General features: G+C 45.2%; 1 protein-coding gene across 3 annotated transcripts in view; it reads left to right on the top strand.

The window, feature by feature from the left end:
• LOC118380133 (carbohydrate sulfotransferase 11) overlaps positions 1–16,697 on the top strand; it is a 94,277-nt gene that overhangs the window by 68,520 nt on the left and 9,060 nt on the right. Inside the window, exons 1-2 of one of the 3 annotated variants that reach the window (XM_052460297.1) lie at positions 1,899–2,046; positions 2,301–3,466. The exons of the other annotated variants lie outside the window; for them this stretch is intronic. Coding sequence (XP_052316257.1) covers positions 2,303–3,466 — 1,164 coding nt within the window. The 5' untranslated portion in view covers positions 1,899–2,046; positions 2,301–2,302. Of the gene's footprint in view, positions 1–1,898; positions 2,047–2,300; positions 3,467–16,697 lie in introns of those variants that run through there. 3 annotated transcript variants of the gene reach the window in all.

Below are 16,697 nucleotides of genomic sequence, written 5' to 3'. Positions count from 1 at the left end.
TATATTTGGGCCCTAGTACAGGTTCAGTCAAAAGGGTGTAGTTGTGTTGCTTAATTTTGTGTTAGGGGCAGCAAAATTAGCAATATGGAAGACCAGTATTCATGGACAGGGGTCTGTGAATGTGAGACTAAGGGTAGAGTTTGCCTATTATAATCTTGTCAACAATATTGATCTGTTTTTGAGTATATGGGGTATTCAGAGGCTGTTGTGTTTAGTTACTGTGGAGGAGGAATTGGGGTTGTGTTCTTTTTTACCCCTTTTTCATGGTATCCAATTGTTTAGTAGCTACTATCTTGTCTCACCGCTACAACTCCCGTACGGGCTCGGGAGAGACGAAGGTTGAAAGTTATGCGTCCTCCGATTCACAACAGCCAATTGTGCGTCGCCCCACAGACCTCCCGGTCACGACAGAGCCTGGGTGCGAACCCAGAGTCTCTGGTGGCACAGCTGGAGATGCAGTACAGCACCCTTAACCACTGTGCCACCCGGGAGGCCCAGAGTTGTGTTTTTAATTGATGTGTAACTGTGTATGAGTTTTGTATGAGTATTTATTGTGTGGTGGGCCCCCAGACCCAATAAAGATGATTTAAAACTCAAACTCAAACTCTCTCTCTCTCTCTCTCTCTCTCTCTCTCTGGTTTTATGTCCCCTGAGAACCTGTCTCTATTATCTGGTTAAATGTACATGCATTTAGATATCCCACACTCCCCTTTTCTAAATCGGCCATCTCAGGGTGTGGTGCCAGTGTCACCTCACTTAATACTTTTGTGTGTATGTGTGTGCCAGCGCCACTATGCTGGTGTGTGTATATGTACCTGTGTTGTCTGGTCAGAGCCAGTGGAAACATCCTGTGTTGTGCTGCTGCCATAGACATTGCTCCCTTTCAACAGAGCTTCCTCTCCCTCTCTCCTCTCCCTCTTCCTCTCTCCTCTTTCCTCTCTCCCATCTTTTTCTCTCTGTCCTCTCATGGGATTTCCCTAATCTGAAGCCGAGTTACACCATTTCTCTGGAAGAAGGTTGCAGTCTTTTAAATGTTTTTCTTTTTTATTTAACTTTTGTTTAACTATTTATTTCTCTGTCTGGTCTTGCTCCTCATAAATGGCGTCATGGAAAACTCATACCGCCTGGTCTGCCCTCTGTGGAAAATATGATTTTACCCCATAAAACAGTAACCGTGTCAGGGTTTTATAGTGTGTGGCCACAGAGCAGTGTTCATGTCAGGTGCTTCCTGGTTCTATAGTGCAGAGAGAGGGAAGAGAGGAGGGGGAGTTACAGGTGAGATTAGTATGAGGAAGAGAGGTTAACTCTTCCAGCAGAATGTGTTGTGTTTTCTCCTGGCTGTCTGAAGATGTGAGCTGATGCTGTAGAATCAGGTGGATCCTCATGTGAGTGATGCCCCTGCAGTGGTACATGTGTGTGTGTGTGATTGGTAAACTGTCAGCTTCATGCCTGCGTGGCCTGTCAATTCCAGGCTGTGGGAGTGAAGAGAAGCAGCAGGGGTCAGAGACAGACTGCCCTCAGTCCTCTACACTGTGTGTGTGTGTGTGTGTGTGTGTGTGTGTGTGTGTGTGTGTGTGTGTGTGTGTGTGTGTGTGTGTGTGTGTGTGTGTGTGTGTGTGTGTGTGTGTGTGTGTGTGTGTGTGTGTGTGTGTGTGTGTGTGTGTGTGTGTGTGTGCGTGTGTGTGTGTGTTGACCGCAGGGATTGAAACATTGTGATTCTAGGAAGAGTAATGTAAAAGCTGTAGTGACTTTAGTCCTGGTTTATTCAACACTGTTTTAATCAATATGATGATCAGTTACAGTTTAGCTGTGTAAAGGGTTAACTGTTCCAGGAAGAGAATCACACAGCAGTATCTGGTGGGGAGGAGCATCACTATCGTCACTTTGTTGAACTGAAACTAAAGTAGAGAGACGTACAGTATATTGTTTACGGGACCAAACTCTCCAGCACTTCAGAAATCTACATGTTCAGGTTATACGCTTACTCTCCTACCCTTTGACACCACAAACAGAAAGGACAGAGATATCATCCACAAAAACATCCAGGTGAGTAGAGAGACTGACATGGAAAGTTAAGCTTGACTGTGTTTACCGTGTATATTTCCTTTTCATTCATGCAGATTCTACGCTATGTTACACTTTTCAATCTACGCTTATCTTGTCTTTGTTGTATCGTCATGTATCAACATTCATTAATATCATCAGATACGTAAGACAATGTAAACAACTCTCAATCTAAATATATCAAGAACTGACTGATTCTAAATAGTTTATGGTTTCACCTTTGGTCTCTTGTCTAGATATGGCCACCTCCAGCAGTCTCCTGTCTGAAGAGCAGTTCCTGTGTTCTATCTGTCTGGATGTGTTCACTGAGCCAGTCTCTATTCCATGTGGACACAACTTCTGCAAGGCCTGTATCACAAAGTACTGGGATACCAGTGACCTGTGCCAGTGTCCCATGTGTAAAAATACATTTGATAAGAGACCAGATCTGTTCGTCAATACGTTCATTTCTGAGATGGCTGCGCAGTTCAGACAGACAGTTGAAGTGAAAACTACCAGCAGCCCAGACCAATGCTCTGCCATGATAGTAGAAGTGTCCTGTGACATCTGCACTGGGCTGAAGCTCAAGGCCCTGAAGTCCTGTCTGGTGTGTCAGACCTCTTACTGTGAGACTCATCTGGAGCCTCATCAGAGGGTCGCAGCCTTAAAGAGACACAAGCTGATCAACCCTGTGGAGAACCTGGAAGACAGGATGTGTACGAAGCATGAGAGACCTCTAGAGCTGTTCTGTAGGAGTGACCAGACATGTCTTTGTGTCTTGTGCTTGAAAGCAGACCACATGACTCATGACACTGTCCTTCTAGAGGAAGAGTATGGAGAGAGGAAGGCTCAGTTGGGGAAGACTGAGGCAGAAGTGCAGCAGATGATCCAGGAGAGACTGAAGAAGGTTCAGGAGATCAAACACTCAGTAGATCTCAGCAAGAGAGAGGCAGAGAGAGAGAGATCAGACAGTGTACAGGTCTTCACTGCTCTGGTTCGCTCCATTGAGAGAAGTCAGGCTGAGCTCATTGAGGTGATTGAGGAGAAGCTGAAAGCAACAGAGAGGCAGGCTGAAGGGCTCATTAAAGAGCTGGAGCAGGAAATCACTGAGCTTCAGAGGAGAAGCACTGAGGTGGAGCAGCTCTCACACACTGAGAACCACCTCCACCTCCTCCTCCTCCAGAGCTTCCCATTCCTCTGCACCCCTCCACCCACCAAGGACTGGTCTGAGATCAGTGTTCACAGTGATCTGTGTGTGGGGCCTGTGAGGAGAGCTGTATCTCAACTGGAGGAGACACTGAATAAAGAGATGGAGAAGCTGCCTGAAGTCAAACTGAAGAGGATTCAGCAGTATGCAGTGGATGTGACTCTGGACCCTGATACAGCACATCCCAAACTCATCCTTTCTGAAGATGGGAAACAGGTGAGATATGGAAACACAGAGCAGGATCTCCCAGACAAGCCAGTTAGGTTTTCCAACTGTCTCTGTATCTTGGGAAAGGAGGGCTTCTCCTCAGGGAGATTCTACTATGAGGTGATGGTGATGGGAAATACTGAATGGACTTTAGGAGTGGCCAGAGAGTCCATCATCAGGAAGGGGAATATCACACTGAGCCCTAAGAATGGATACTGGACTGTATGGCTGAGAAAAGGAAATGAGTATGAGGCTCTTTCTAGCACCAGTGTCCTGCTCTCCCTGAGAAAGAAGCCCCAGAAGGTGGGGGTGTTTGTGGATTTTGAGGAGGGTCAGGTCTCCTTTTATGATGTGGAGGCCAGGTCTCATATCTACTCTTTCACTGGCTGCACCTTCACAGAGAAACTCTATCCATTCTTCAGCCCCTCTAGCAATGATGGTGGTAAAAACTCTACCCCTCTGATCATCTCTCCTGTCAATCACACAACATGACGTTTAACCTGAAAATGTACTGAAATGTGTACATTTCGTCTGTTGTCCTACATCAGAGAATATTTCAATGTTATAATCCCACTGACCTGGTTGTTGTTTGTTATCATCAGCATCATGTCAGTCTGTTAGACATGATGAGTAGCCTACAGTATGCAGCAGCATTGTAAGATATGAAAACATCTCTCCAGGCTCATAACGAGGTATGATTCACATCTGGGAGTTACATTTCAGAGGAATTTCTGATCATGAGATAATTCAAGCAATATGTTTGTTTTTTAAGCTCATGTATTGTTTGCACTGTATATATCTGTGGATCCACCTATAATGAACTGGGATGTGCCTGGAGTAAAATTCAGGATTTTTAGAAAATGAAATCCAGTTGAATATTGACCAAATTGGAATTCTTTCTCGTAGGCCTGCTGTCCCCGATGTTTACAGTAGTGATGGCTATGACATCCGTTATACAAATAAAGTCACCTGTTATGGCACCTTGTCTGTTCTGCCTGTCTGCACATTCATTGTGAATAGAGTAAGATAATAAGTGAGTGAACGAATGAAGAGGAATGGAAGAGAGACAGATATGACAGGACATCTGATTGTTGACGTTAAACCCAGGCCATAAATCCAAACTTGAAACAATTGTAAATAAGCGCCTGAGAGAAAAAGTTCAGCCACGTAAAGGGTTAAAGGGCAATTATTCCACTTTTCAACCTCATATTCATCATATTCAGCACCAAACCAGTGTCTACAGAATATTATGTGAAAATGGTACGTTTTTATGACCAGTGGATAAAAAGATAAGAAGAAAGGTCCCCAAAAAATGTGACATCACAGGGTACAGTAGGATTAAACGTTTTTTAAAAACAGTGACTTTCAAAACCTGCAATGAGTTTCTAGCCAGAGGGAGGGTATTTTCTCGCTCCCCACGTCACCGCCAATCTCATAGTGTTTGAAAATCACAGATTTTTAAAAATGTTTTATCTTTGATGTGACCGTGTAGAACATTTTAACCCAACATCAGTGCCCTGACCTCACTAATGCTCTTCTGGCTGAATGGAAGCAAGTCCCCGCAGCAATGTTCCAACATCTAGTGGAAAGCCTTCCCAGAAGAGTGGAGGCTGTTATAGCAGCAATGTTCCAACATCTAGTGGAAAGCCTTCCCAGAAGAGTGGAGGCTGTTATAGCAGCAATGTTCCAACATCTAGTGGAAAGCCTTCCCAGAAGAGTGGAGGCTGTTATAGCAGCAATGTTCCAACATCTAGTGGAAAGCCTTCCCAGAAGAGTGGAGGCTGTTATAGCAGCAATGTTCCAACATCTAGTGGAAAGCCTTCCCAGAAGAGTGGAGGCTGTTATAGCAGCAATGTTCCAACATCTAGTGGAAAGCCTTCCCAGAAGAGTGGAGGCTATTATAGCAGCAATGTTCCAACATCTAGTGGAAAGCCTTCCCAGAAGAGTGGAGGCTGTTATAGCAGCAATGTTCCAACATCTAGTGGAAAGCCTTCCCAGAAGAGTGGAGGCTGTTATAGCAGCAATGTTCCAACATCTAGTGGAAAGCCTTCCCAGAAGAGTGGAGGCTGTTATAGCAGCAATGTTCCAACATCTAGTGGAAAGCCTTCCCAGAAGAGTGGAGGCTGTTATAGCAGCAATGTTCCAACATCTAGTGGAAAGCCTTCCCAGAAGAGTGGAGGCTGTTATAGCAGCAATGTTCCAACATCTAGTGGAAAGCCTTCCCAGAAGAGTGGAGGCTGTTATAGCAGCAATGTTCCAACATCTAGTGGAAAGCCTTCCCAGAAGAGTGGAGGCTGTTATAGCAGCAATGTTCCAACATCTAGTGGAAAGCCTTCCCAGAAGAGTGGAGGCTGTTATAGCAGCAATGTTCCAACATCTAGTGGAAAGCCTTCCCAGAAGAGTGGAGGCTGTTATAGCAGCAATGTTCCAACATCTAGTGGAAAGCCTTCCCAGAAGAGTGGAGGCTGTTATAGCAGCAATGTTCCAACATCTAGTGGAAAGCCTTCCCAGAAGAGTGGAGGCTGTTATAGCAGCAATGTTCCAACATCTAGTGGAAAGCCTTCCCAGAAGAGTGGAGGCTGTTATAGCAGCAATGTTCCAACATCTAGTGGAAAGCCTTCCCAGAAGAGTGGAGGCTGTTATAGCAGCAATGTTCCAACATCTAGTGGAAAGCCTTCCCAGAAGAGTGGAGGCTGTTATAGCAGCAATGTTCCAACATCTAGTGGAAAACCTTCCCAGAAGAGTGGAGGCTGTTATAGCAGCAATGTTCCAACATCTAGTGGAAAGCCTTCCCAGAAGAGTGGAGGCTGTTATAGCAGCAATGTTCCAACATCTAGTGGAAAGCCTTCCCAGAAGAGTGGAGGCTGTTATAGCAGCAATGTTCCAACATCTAGTGGAAAGCCTTCCTAGAAGAGTGGAGGCTGTTATAGCAGCAATGTTCCAACATCTAGTGGAAAGCCTTCCCAGAAGAGTGGAGGCTGTTATAGCAGCAATGTTCCAACATCTAGTGGAAAGCCTTCCCAGAAGAGTGGAGGCTGTTATAGCAGCAATGTTCCAACATCTAGTGGAAAGCCTTCCCAGAAGAGTGGAGGCTGTTATAGCAGCAATGTTCCAACATCTAGTGGAAAGCCTTCCCAGAAGAGTGGAGGCTGTTATAGCAGCAATGTTCCAACATCTAGTGGAAAGCCTTCCCAGAAGAGTGGAGGCTGTTATAGCAGCAATGTTCCAACATCTAGTGGAAAGCCTTCCCAGAAGAGTGGAGGCTGTTATAGCAGCAATGTTCCAACATCTAGTGGAAAGCCTTCCCAGAAGAGTGGAGGCTATTATAGCAGCAATGTTCCAACATCTAGTGGAAAGCCTTCCCAGAAGAGTGGAGGCTGTTATAGCAGCAATGTTCCAACATCTAGTGGAAAGCCTTCCCAGAAGAGTGGAGGCTGTTATAGCAGCAATGTTCCAACATCTAGTGGAAAGCCTTCCCAGAAGAGTGGAGGCTGTTATAGCAGCAATGTTCCAACATCTAGTGGAAAGCCTTCCCAGAAGAGTGGAGGCTGTTATAGCAGCAATGTTCCAACATCTAGTGGAAAGCCTTCCCAGAAGAGTGGAGGCTGTTATAGCAGCAATGTTCCAACATCTAGTGGAAAGCCTTCCCAGAAGAGTAGAGACTGTTATAGCAGCAATGTTCCAACATCTAGTGGAAAGCCTTCCCAGAAGAGTAGAGGCTGTTATAGCAGCAATGTTCCAACATCTAGTGGAAAGCCTTCCCAGAAGAGTAGAGACTGTTATAGCAGCAATGTTCCAACATCTAGTGGAAAGCCTTCCCAGAAGAGTGGAGGCTGTTATAGCAGCAATGTTCCAACATCTAGTGGAAAGCCTTCCCAGAAGAGTGGAGGCTGTTATAGCAGCAATGTTCCAACATCTAGTGGAAAGCCTTCCCAGAAGAGTGGAGGCTGTTATAGCAGCAATGTTCCAACATCTAGTGGAAAGCCTTCCCAGAAGAGTAGAGGCTGTTATAGCAGCAATGTTCCAACATCTAGTGGAAAGCCTTCCCAGAAGAGTGGAGGCTGTTATAGCAGCAATGTTCCAACATCTAGTGGAAAGCCTTCCCAGAAGAGTGGAGGCTGTTATAGCAGCAATGTTCCAACATCTAGTGGAAAGCAGAAGAGTGGAGGCTGTTATAGCAGCAATGTTCCAACATCTAGTGGAAAGCAGAAGAGTGGAGGCTGTTATAGCAGCAATGTTCCAACATCTAGTGGAAAGCAGAAGAGTGGAGGCTGTTATAGCAGCAATGTTCCAACATCTAGTGGAAAGCAGAAGAGTGGAGGCTGTTATAGCAGCAATGTTCCAACATCTAGTGGAAAGCAGAAGAGTGGAGGCTGTTATAGCAGCAATGTTCCAACATCTAGTGGAAAGCAGAAGAGTGGAGGCTGTTATAGCAGCAATGTTCCAACATCTAGTGGAAAGCAGAAGAGTGGAGGCTGTTATAGCAGCAATGTTCCAACATCTAGTGGAAAGCAGAAGAGTGGAGGCTGTTATAGCAGCAATGTTCCAACATCTAGTGGAAAGCAGAAGAGTGGAGGCTGTTATAGCAGCAATGTTCCAACATCTAGTGGAAAGCAGAAGAGTGGAGGCTGTTATAGCAGCAATGTTCCAACATCTAGTGGAAAGCAGAAGAGTGGAGGCTGTTATAGCAGCAATGTTCCAACATCTAGTGGAAAGCAGAAGAGTGGAGGCTGTTATAGCAGCAATGTTCCAACATCTAGTGGAAAGCAGAAGAGTGGAGGCTGTTATAGCAGCAATGTTCCAACATCTAGTGGAAAGCAGAAGAGTGGAGGCTGTTATAGCAGCAATGTTCCAACATCTAGTGGAAAGCAGAAGAGTGGAGGCTGTTATAGCAGCAATGTTCCAACATCTAGTGGAAAGCAGAAGAGTGGAGGCTGTTACAGCAGCAATGTTCCAACATCTAGTGGAAAGCAGAAGAGTGGAGGCTGTTATAGCAGCAATGTTCCTACATCTAGTGGAAAGCCTCCCCAGAAGAGTGGAGGCTGTTATAGCAGCAAAAAGGGGACCAACTCCATATGGGCAGGTGTCCACATACCTTTGGTCGTGTAGTGTATGTTGACAGTGGTATTGTGCTGGAAGACAATGAAAAGGAGGTTGAAAAGTGGTGGAGTTGCCATTTAACTCGATTCCAGGAAGATAAAAGCACATGGCAGTATTATAAGGGGAGGAGAACTGCTGCAGGGAGGAAATTCACTGGAAAGATGATGGAGGAGGATGTTTTTAAACTGATGGACCATCGAGTGATGAGGGTGAGAAGGAATGGATTACAGTGGTAAACAAAAAGGGAAACGAGAAGTAAAGTTGCCGGGGAGTCTAGTAAATCCAAGCCTAGTTCTGACTGTTCTTTAGTTAGTGAGTGTTCTTGATCGATCAAGATATCTGGGAGATCTGTTTTGAAGAGAAAATAAGAATGCATTTGTTTATTTGGGTTTTTTGTTTGTCCGAGGAGCAGAAGGTGCATGCTTTGCCCCTGAAAAAGATATATAATTGTAATGTGTTGTGTGTGGATCTGCGAAGCAGGGCACCAATCATGGGGGTTATCTCTGGAGTGGGGCTAGAAGTGAGAGCAAAGTGTATAACTGAAGAAATAGAGGCAGTGGTTGTTGCACGCCGATTGACCCGTATGGTGGATGGAGTGAGGAAGCCCAGTGGTTGGTGCACGCCGATTGGCCCGTATGGTGGATGGAGTGAGGAAGCCCAGTGGTTGGTGCACGCCGACTGACCCGTATGGTGGATGGAGTGAGGAAGCCCAGTGGTTGGTGCACGCCAACTGACCCGTATGGTGGATGGAGTGAGGAAGCCCAGTGGTTGTTGCACGCCGATTGACCCGTATGGTGGAAGTGAGGAAGCCCAGTGGTTGTTGACCGATTCTTTATGGTGGATGGAGTGAGGAAGCCCAGTGGTTGGTGAGATCTGTTGGTGGATGAAAGTAGGAAGCCCAGTGGTTGTTTACGCCAATTTTTGTTGGTGGATGGAGCAGAAGGAAGCCCAGTGGTTGGTGCCCCTGAAACTGATATATATGGTGGATGGTTGTGAGGAAGCCCAGTGGTTGGTGCACCAATCATGACCCGTATGGTGGATGGGGCTAGAAACCCGGTGGTTGGTGCACGCCGACTGACCCGTATGGTGGAAGAAATAGAGCCCAGTGGTTGGTGCACGCCGATTGACCCGTATGGTGGATGGAGTGAGGAAGCCCAGTGGTTGGTGCACGCCGACTGACCCGTATGGTGGATGGAGTGAGGAAGCCCAGTGGTTGGTGCACGCCGATTGACCCGTATGGTGGATGGAGTGAGGAAGCCCAGTGGTTGGTGCACGCCGACTGACCCGTATGGTGGATGGAGTGAGGAAGCCCAGTGGTTGTTGCACGCCGATTGACCCGTATGGTGGATGGAGTGAGGAAGCCCAGTGGTTGGTGCACGCCGACTGACCCGTATGGTGGATGGAGTGAGGAAGCCCAGTGGTTGGTGCACGCCGACTGACCCGTATGGTGGATGGAGTGAGGAAGCCCAGTCCATCCATTCTTTCGTTGAGGTGACAGTTAAGGGGAAGACTGACTGGGATTTAGGAGTGGCCAGAGAGTCCATCAACAAGAAGGGGAAGATCACACTGATCCCTAAGAATGGATACTGGACTGTGTGGCTGAGAAAATGAAATGAAATGTGTACAAGGCACATTTAACTGGTCCTGATGTCCCCCTCTCCCTGAGAGAGAACCCCCAGATAGTGGGTGTGTTTGTGGATTATGAGGAGGGTCAGGTCTCCTTTTATGATGTGGAGGCCAGGTCTCTACTCTTTCACTGGCTGCACCTTCACTGATAAACTCTATCCATTTTTATGCCCGTCTTAATGATGGTGGTAAAAACTCTGCCCCTCTGATCGTTTCTCCTGTCAATCACACAGACTGAGTTTTAATCCGAAAATCTAATTTGCCAGTAGAATAAATATATTTAGAATAGTCATAATCTGTTGTCATACATCACAAAGAATGGGGGGGGTTGTATGATATTTTGTGCATATAACCTTCTCACTCATCCTTATTCACGATTCATTCAGGATTATCCGTAATCATGGTAGCATCCACATTAATGTAGAAGTGTTGAGATACATATTCTATTCTTATTTAAGTGACTCCAAAATGACACAATACATTATTTACCATTTGATAGCTATTTGGCACAAAATAATCTGAAACTCAACCAAAACATACAGCAAATGCATCCAACAAATGTGTAGTCACAAGCTTGAAGTAGTCATTGCATGCAATGAATATGGGACCAGATATTTAACTTTTTACTACTTTAATACACGTACAGTGCATTCGCAAAGATTTCAGACCCCTTTACATTTTCCACATGTTGTTACATTACAGCCTAATTCTAGAATTGATTAAAAAAAAAAATCCTTCATCAATCTACACACAATACCCCATACTGACAAAGCAAAAACAGATTTTTAGACATTTTTGTAAATTTATTAAAAATAAAAAACTGATATCACATTTACATAAGTATTCAGACCCTTTACTCAGTACTTTGTTGAAGCACCTTTGGCAGCGATTACAGTCTTGAGTTGTCTTGGGTATGACGCTACAAGCTTGGCGCAACTTTATTTGGGGAGTCCATTCTTCTCTGTAGATCTTTTCAAGCTCTGTCAGGTTGGATGGGGAGCGTCGCTGCACAGCTTTTTTCAGGTCTCTCCAGAGATGTTAGATCGGGTTCAGGTCCGGGCTCTGGCTGGGCCACTCAAGAACATTAAGAGACTTGTCCCGAAGCCACTCCTGCATTGGCTTGGCTGTGTGCTTAGGGTCATTGTCTTGTTGGAAGGTGAACCTTCACCCCAGTCAGAGGTCCTGAGTGCTCTGGAGTAGGTTTTCATCAAGGACCACTCTTTGCCTCGATCCTGTCTAGTCTCCCTGTCGCTGCTGCTGAAAAACACCCCCACAGCATGATGCTGCCACCACTGTCCTTCACCGTAGGGATGGTGACAGGTTTCCTCCAGATGTGACACTTGACATTAATGGCGAATAGTTTTAATATTGGTTTCATCAAACAAGAGAATCTTGTTTCTCATGGTCTGAGTCTGTAGGTGCTTTTTGGCAAACTCCAAGCAGGCTGTCATGTGCCTTTTACTGAGGAGTGGCGACCGTCTGGCCACTCTACCGTAAAGGCTTGATTGGTGGAGTCCTGCAGAGATGGTTGTCCTTCTGGAAGGTTCTCCCATCTCCACAGAGGAATTCTGGAGCTCTGTCAGAGTGACCATCAGGTTCTTGGTCACCTCCCCCGATTGCTCAGTTTGGCCAGGCAGCCAGTTCTAGGAAGTGGCTTGGGGGTTCCAAACTTCTTCCATTTAAGAATGATAGAGGCCACTGTGTTTTTGGGGACCTTCAACACTGCAGACATTTTTTTGGTACCCTTCCCCAGATCTGTGTCTCGGCACAATCCTGTCTCGGAGCTCTTGCGAGACATTGCTTCAGCTTTGATCTACCTTTAATAAATGACCACTGTTGTGAGAAGTTAATCTTCTATTTGTAATAATAAGTCATGAGTAGGACTATTAGGCTTTTGGGCAACAGATCTTAATGAATTGCCATTTTAAAGGACATTTCCACTCATTTAGTTTTTGTTTCATTAGTCCATTGTTGACCTAGTCCCAAAATGTTTTGCTTGTTAGCAGTCAAGATTTCAAGATATATAACTTTGAAAATTAGATCCTCCCCGGGGCAGAACTGCAGATCTTTCCTCCTTGGCGGCTCGGGATTCAAACCGGCAAACTTTTGGTTACTTGCCCAATGCTCTTATCTGCTAGGTTACCTGACACCATTACCTCCAATTTGGCCCAATTCACATTTCCAATTTCCCACCCTGACATAGGCCTACCAAGCTAGAATGGGCCCTGTGTCTCCACCAATAGTAGCTGAATATCCCAAGCAGGGCTATAGCAAATTCCCCAGAGAGGGTCAGGCTCCTTGGGCTATGTGGTGGCCACTCAGGTTTGGGTGTCCTTGGCGGAACGGTGTCATGATGGTGTCATCATGTTGTTTAATGAACATCAAGGCAGACACATGAATTTTTCTCTTTAATTTTTTTCTCCATTGGCCAAAGCGGCAGGGTAGCCTAGTGGTTAGAGCGTTGGACTAGTAGCCGGAAGGTTGCAAGTTCAAATCCCCGAGCTGACAAGGTACAAATCTGTCGTTCTGCCCCTGACCAGGCAGTTAACCCACTGTTCCTAGGCCGTCATTGAAAATAAGAATTTGTTCTTAACTGACTTGCCTAGTAAAATAAAGGTACAATTAAATTAAAAAGTTGTCACGCCTCCGACGGATACCTAGTCAGTTGTACAGCTGAATGCATTCAACTGAAATGTGTCTTTGCATTTAACCCTCTGATTCAGAGAGGTGCGGGGGGCTGCCTTAATCCACATCCATGTCTTTGGCGCCAGTGGGATAACTGCCTTGCTCAGGGGCAGAACGACAGATTTTTACCTTGTCAGCTCAGGGATTTAATCCAGCAACCTTTTGGTTACTGGCCCAACGCTCTAACCAGTAGGCTAGTCTATAGTTCTTCATCCTTCTTACAATCGACAGAGAAAAGATGGGGAAGAAGCCACCATTTACCTCTAGGCTGTTATACATATTTATTTAGTTTGTCATGGAATTTTAGTTGTAATTAAATATACTTTATTTAGAATGGATCAGAATACATTTTTCAGGGAAAGTTTTACCTCCTCTGTGTCGCTCCTCTGCACTCCGGGTGCACTGCAATGTGGAGAGCCCGAGAGCAGCTCACACACACAGCAGAGTCTGACATTGGGAAATGTACAGCTTGCAGCACACTGACGTGTTTATCCCTGACCAAAGCAGATGCTTTCGTTGCTTCCAAAATGCAATTTAGGAGTAGAGCATGAGAAAATTGAAAATTACGTTCAGACAATGCCTTTGCCAGCTGTGCAGTTCCTCGGCTGGGTGGGAAAATAAATGGTTTTATATTTTCTGCTCTTTTCACCCTTGGTGAATGTCGCAAAACCAGATTGTTGTATTGTTGTGTGAGATTAAATGTAATAGTCTCAAGGGGCTTCTTAGCTGTGGATTAGGAGAGAATAGGTGAAAACACACACTGACTGACTGACTGAGTGAGTTGTAGTAGGATGCTAGTTATTGATTTGATGTCAGTCAGTTATGTGTTGATCCATACAGTAGGCCATCCATCCAGACATGTGACTGAGCCCGACCTGGTCGATAACATGATCCAGTCTGTTATGTACCAAACTGTTCTTGGGGACCTTCAACGCTACAGGCCTTTTTTTGGTACTCTTCCCCAGATCTGTGTCTCGACACAATCCAGTCTCGGCGCTCTACGGACAATTCATTCAACCTCATTGCTTGGTTTCTGCTCTGACATGCACTGTTAACTGTGGGACCTTATATAGACAGGTGTGTGCCTTTCCAAATCATGTCCAATACATTGAATTTACCACAGGTGGACTCCAATCAAGTTGTAGAAACATCTCAAGGGTGATCAATGACATTGTTTTAAGCCCAAATGGAGGACAGAGACTGACAGTAAATGCAGTGAGAGAGAGTGTGTGTGTGTGTCAGCCAGCCAAGCAGTTACCCTGCCAACTGCGTTTCTTCTATTCTGGGGCACGGGCACAAAATGGCTGCCTTCACTCACAGGATGTACATTACATCTGCCTTGAGACTAGAGGACCAGCAAGGTCCAATGGACTAGGGGGGAGGCAGACTGCCGTCACTGACACACACACACACACACACACACACACACACACACACACACACACACACACACACACACACACACACACACACACACACACACACACACACACACACACACACACACACACACACACACACACACACACACACACACACACACACTTGAGATGCAGGTCTATGGGTGTAGACAGTGGTGCGGGAGCAGTTTTTGTAAATGACGTCATCATTTACTCAAAGTTTGTACCGGCAGACTGATTAGCCTGTCATTACAGCATGTGCATAAAATGCATCCTCCAATTGCAACGTTTGCCTATGCCCACTCACATTTACTCAAGAAAATGTTCCTTTTTTAATACCCTCAAACATCCAATTCAGAAGAGGCTACCTAAAGTCAAAATAGGTCACCATCATTGTCAATCGTGAATGATTATTCTTCACGTTTTCACCGGTGAAACGTCGAAACTGCATCTCCAAGTCAGTCATTTGATTGATCTCAATCACTTTCATGGGAATATGATTTTGGATCTTCTTGAATGAATGTTTGGTGAGAGAATCAGAACAGGTGGTGTCAAACTATTAGCCTTTCTTGTATTTTGTTTTAATTAAAGCGTATATCCTACGTGGTGGTGCGCTCGGAGGGCATTATGTAACAAACTTCTCTATCTTGTTATGGACTAGGGCCTGTAAGGGCAAGGGTTGGATGTGTGTTTGGGTGTGTGTTTGTGTGTCCGTGCAACCGTCCGTCCGTGTGTGTGTTAAATCATTGCTTAATACTGCACTAGAGGGAGGGAAGGCTGGGTTTAGTGTAGGGCTATCATGGGTACTATGTATGTTCTCCTTTGTGTTTTCTGTAGGCTAATGTATAGGATGCCAAGAGCTTAATGTGTATCTTTTGTTTTGGTGTTTCAGAGTTTCATCAGATGTATGGTGTAATATATATTCAGGAACTGGATATACAGATGGGTGTTTCTGTCCATTTCAGACTGACATGCAGACAGGGATTTCCTGCCTACACTTATGGCTGTCTTACTTTCTCCTTTCCCTGTCTGTCCATCTCCCTCTTTCCTTTCCAGTCCTTCCCTCTACCTGTCTGTCCTTCTCCCTCTTTCCTTTCCATTCCTTCCCTCTACCTGTCTGTCCTTCTCCCTCTTTCCTTTCCTTTCCATTCCTTCCCTCTCTGTCTGTCCTTCTCCCTCTTTCCTTTCCATTCCTTCCTTCCCTCTCTGTCTGTCTTTCTCCCTCTTTCCTTAGGTTGGAGGTTGGAGTCATTAGAACTCGTTTTTCAAACACTCCACAAATGTATTTTTAAGAAACTATAGTTTTGCCAAGTTGGTTAGGACATCTACTTTGTGCATGTAATACAACAATTCATTTTCCCAACAATTGTTTGCTGACAGATTATTTCACTTATAATTCACTGTATCACAATTCCAGTGGGTCAGACGGTTACATACACTAAGTTGTGCCTTTAATAAACAGCTTGGACAATTCCTGAAATTTATGTCATGGCTTTAGAAGCTTCTGTTAGGCTAATTGACATAATTTGAGTCAATTGGAGGTGTACCTGTGGATGTATTTCAAGGCCTACCTTCAAACTCAGTGCCTATTTGCTTGACATTATGGGAAAATCTAAAGAAATCAGCCAAGACCAAAAATTGTTGACCTCCACAAGTCTGGTTCATCCTTGGGAGCAATTTCCAAACACCTGAAGGTACCACGTTCATCTGTACAAGAAATAGTACGCAAGTATAAACACCATGGGACCAATCAGCCGTCATACCACTCAGGAAGGAGATGTATTCTGTCTCCTAGAGATGAACGTACTTTGGTGCGAAAAGTGCTAATCAATCCCAAAAACAACAGCAAAGGACCTTGTGAAGATGCTGGAGGAACCGGGTACAAAAGTATCTATATCCACAGTAAAACGAGTCCTATATCGACATAACCCGAAAGGCTGCTCAGCAAGGAGAAGCCACTTCTCATAAATCGCCATAAAAAAGCCAGACTACGGTTTGCAACTGCACGTGGCCAAAGATCGTACTTTTTTGAGAAATGTCCTCTGGTCGGATTAAACAAAAATAGCACTGTTTTGCCACAATGACCATCGTTATGTTTGGAGGAAAAAGGGGGAGGCTTGCAAGCTGAAGAACACCATCCCAACCGTGAAGCACGGGGGGGGGGGGGGGGGGGCACCATCATGCTGTGGGGGTGCTTTGCTGCAAGAGGGACTGGTGCTCTTCACAAAATAGATGCACCATGAAGGATGAAAATTATGTGGATATATTGAAGCAACATCTCAAGACATCAGTCAGGAAGTTAAAGTTTGGTCGCAAATGGGTCTTCCAAATGGACAATGACTTTTGTGGCAAAATGGCTTAATAAGGACAACAAAGTCAAGGTATTGGAGTGGCCATCACAAAGCCCTGACCTCAATCCTATAGAAAAT

The sequence above is a fragment of the Oncorhynchus keta genome, chromosome 13, assembly GCF_023373465.1.
Source record: "Oncorhynchus keta strain PuntledgeMale-10-30-2019 chromosome 13, Oket_V2, whole genome shotgun sequence".
Classification (NCBI taxonomy): Eukaryota; Metazoa; Chordata; class Actinopteri; order Salmoniformes; family Salmonidae; genus Oncorhynchus; species Oncorhynchus keta.
The sequence above is the reverse complement of the archived record's forward strand: the minus strand, read 5'-3'. Positions and strand labels throughout refer to the sequence as shown.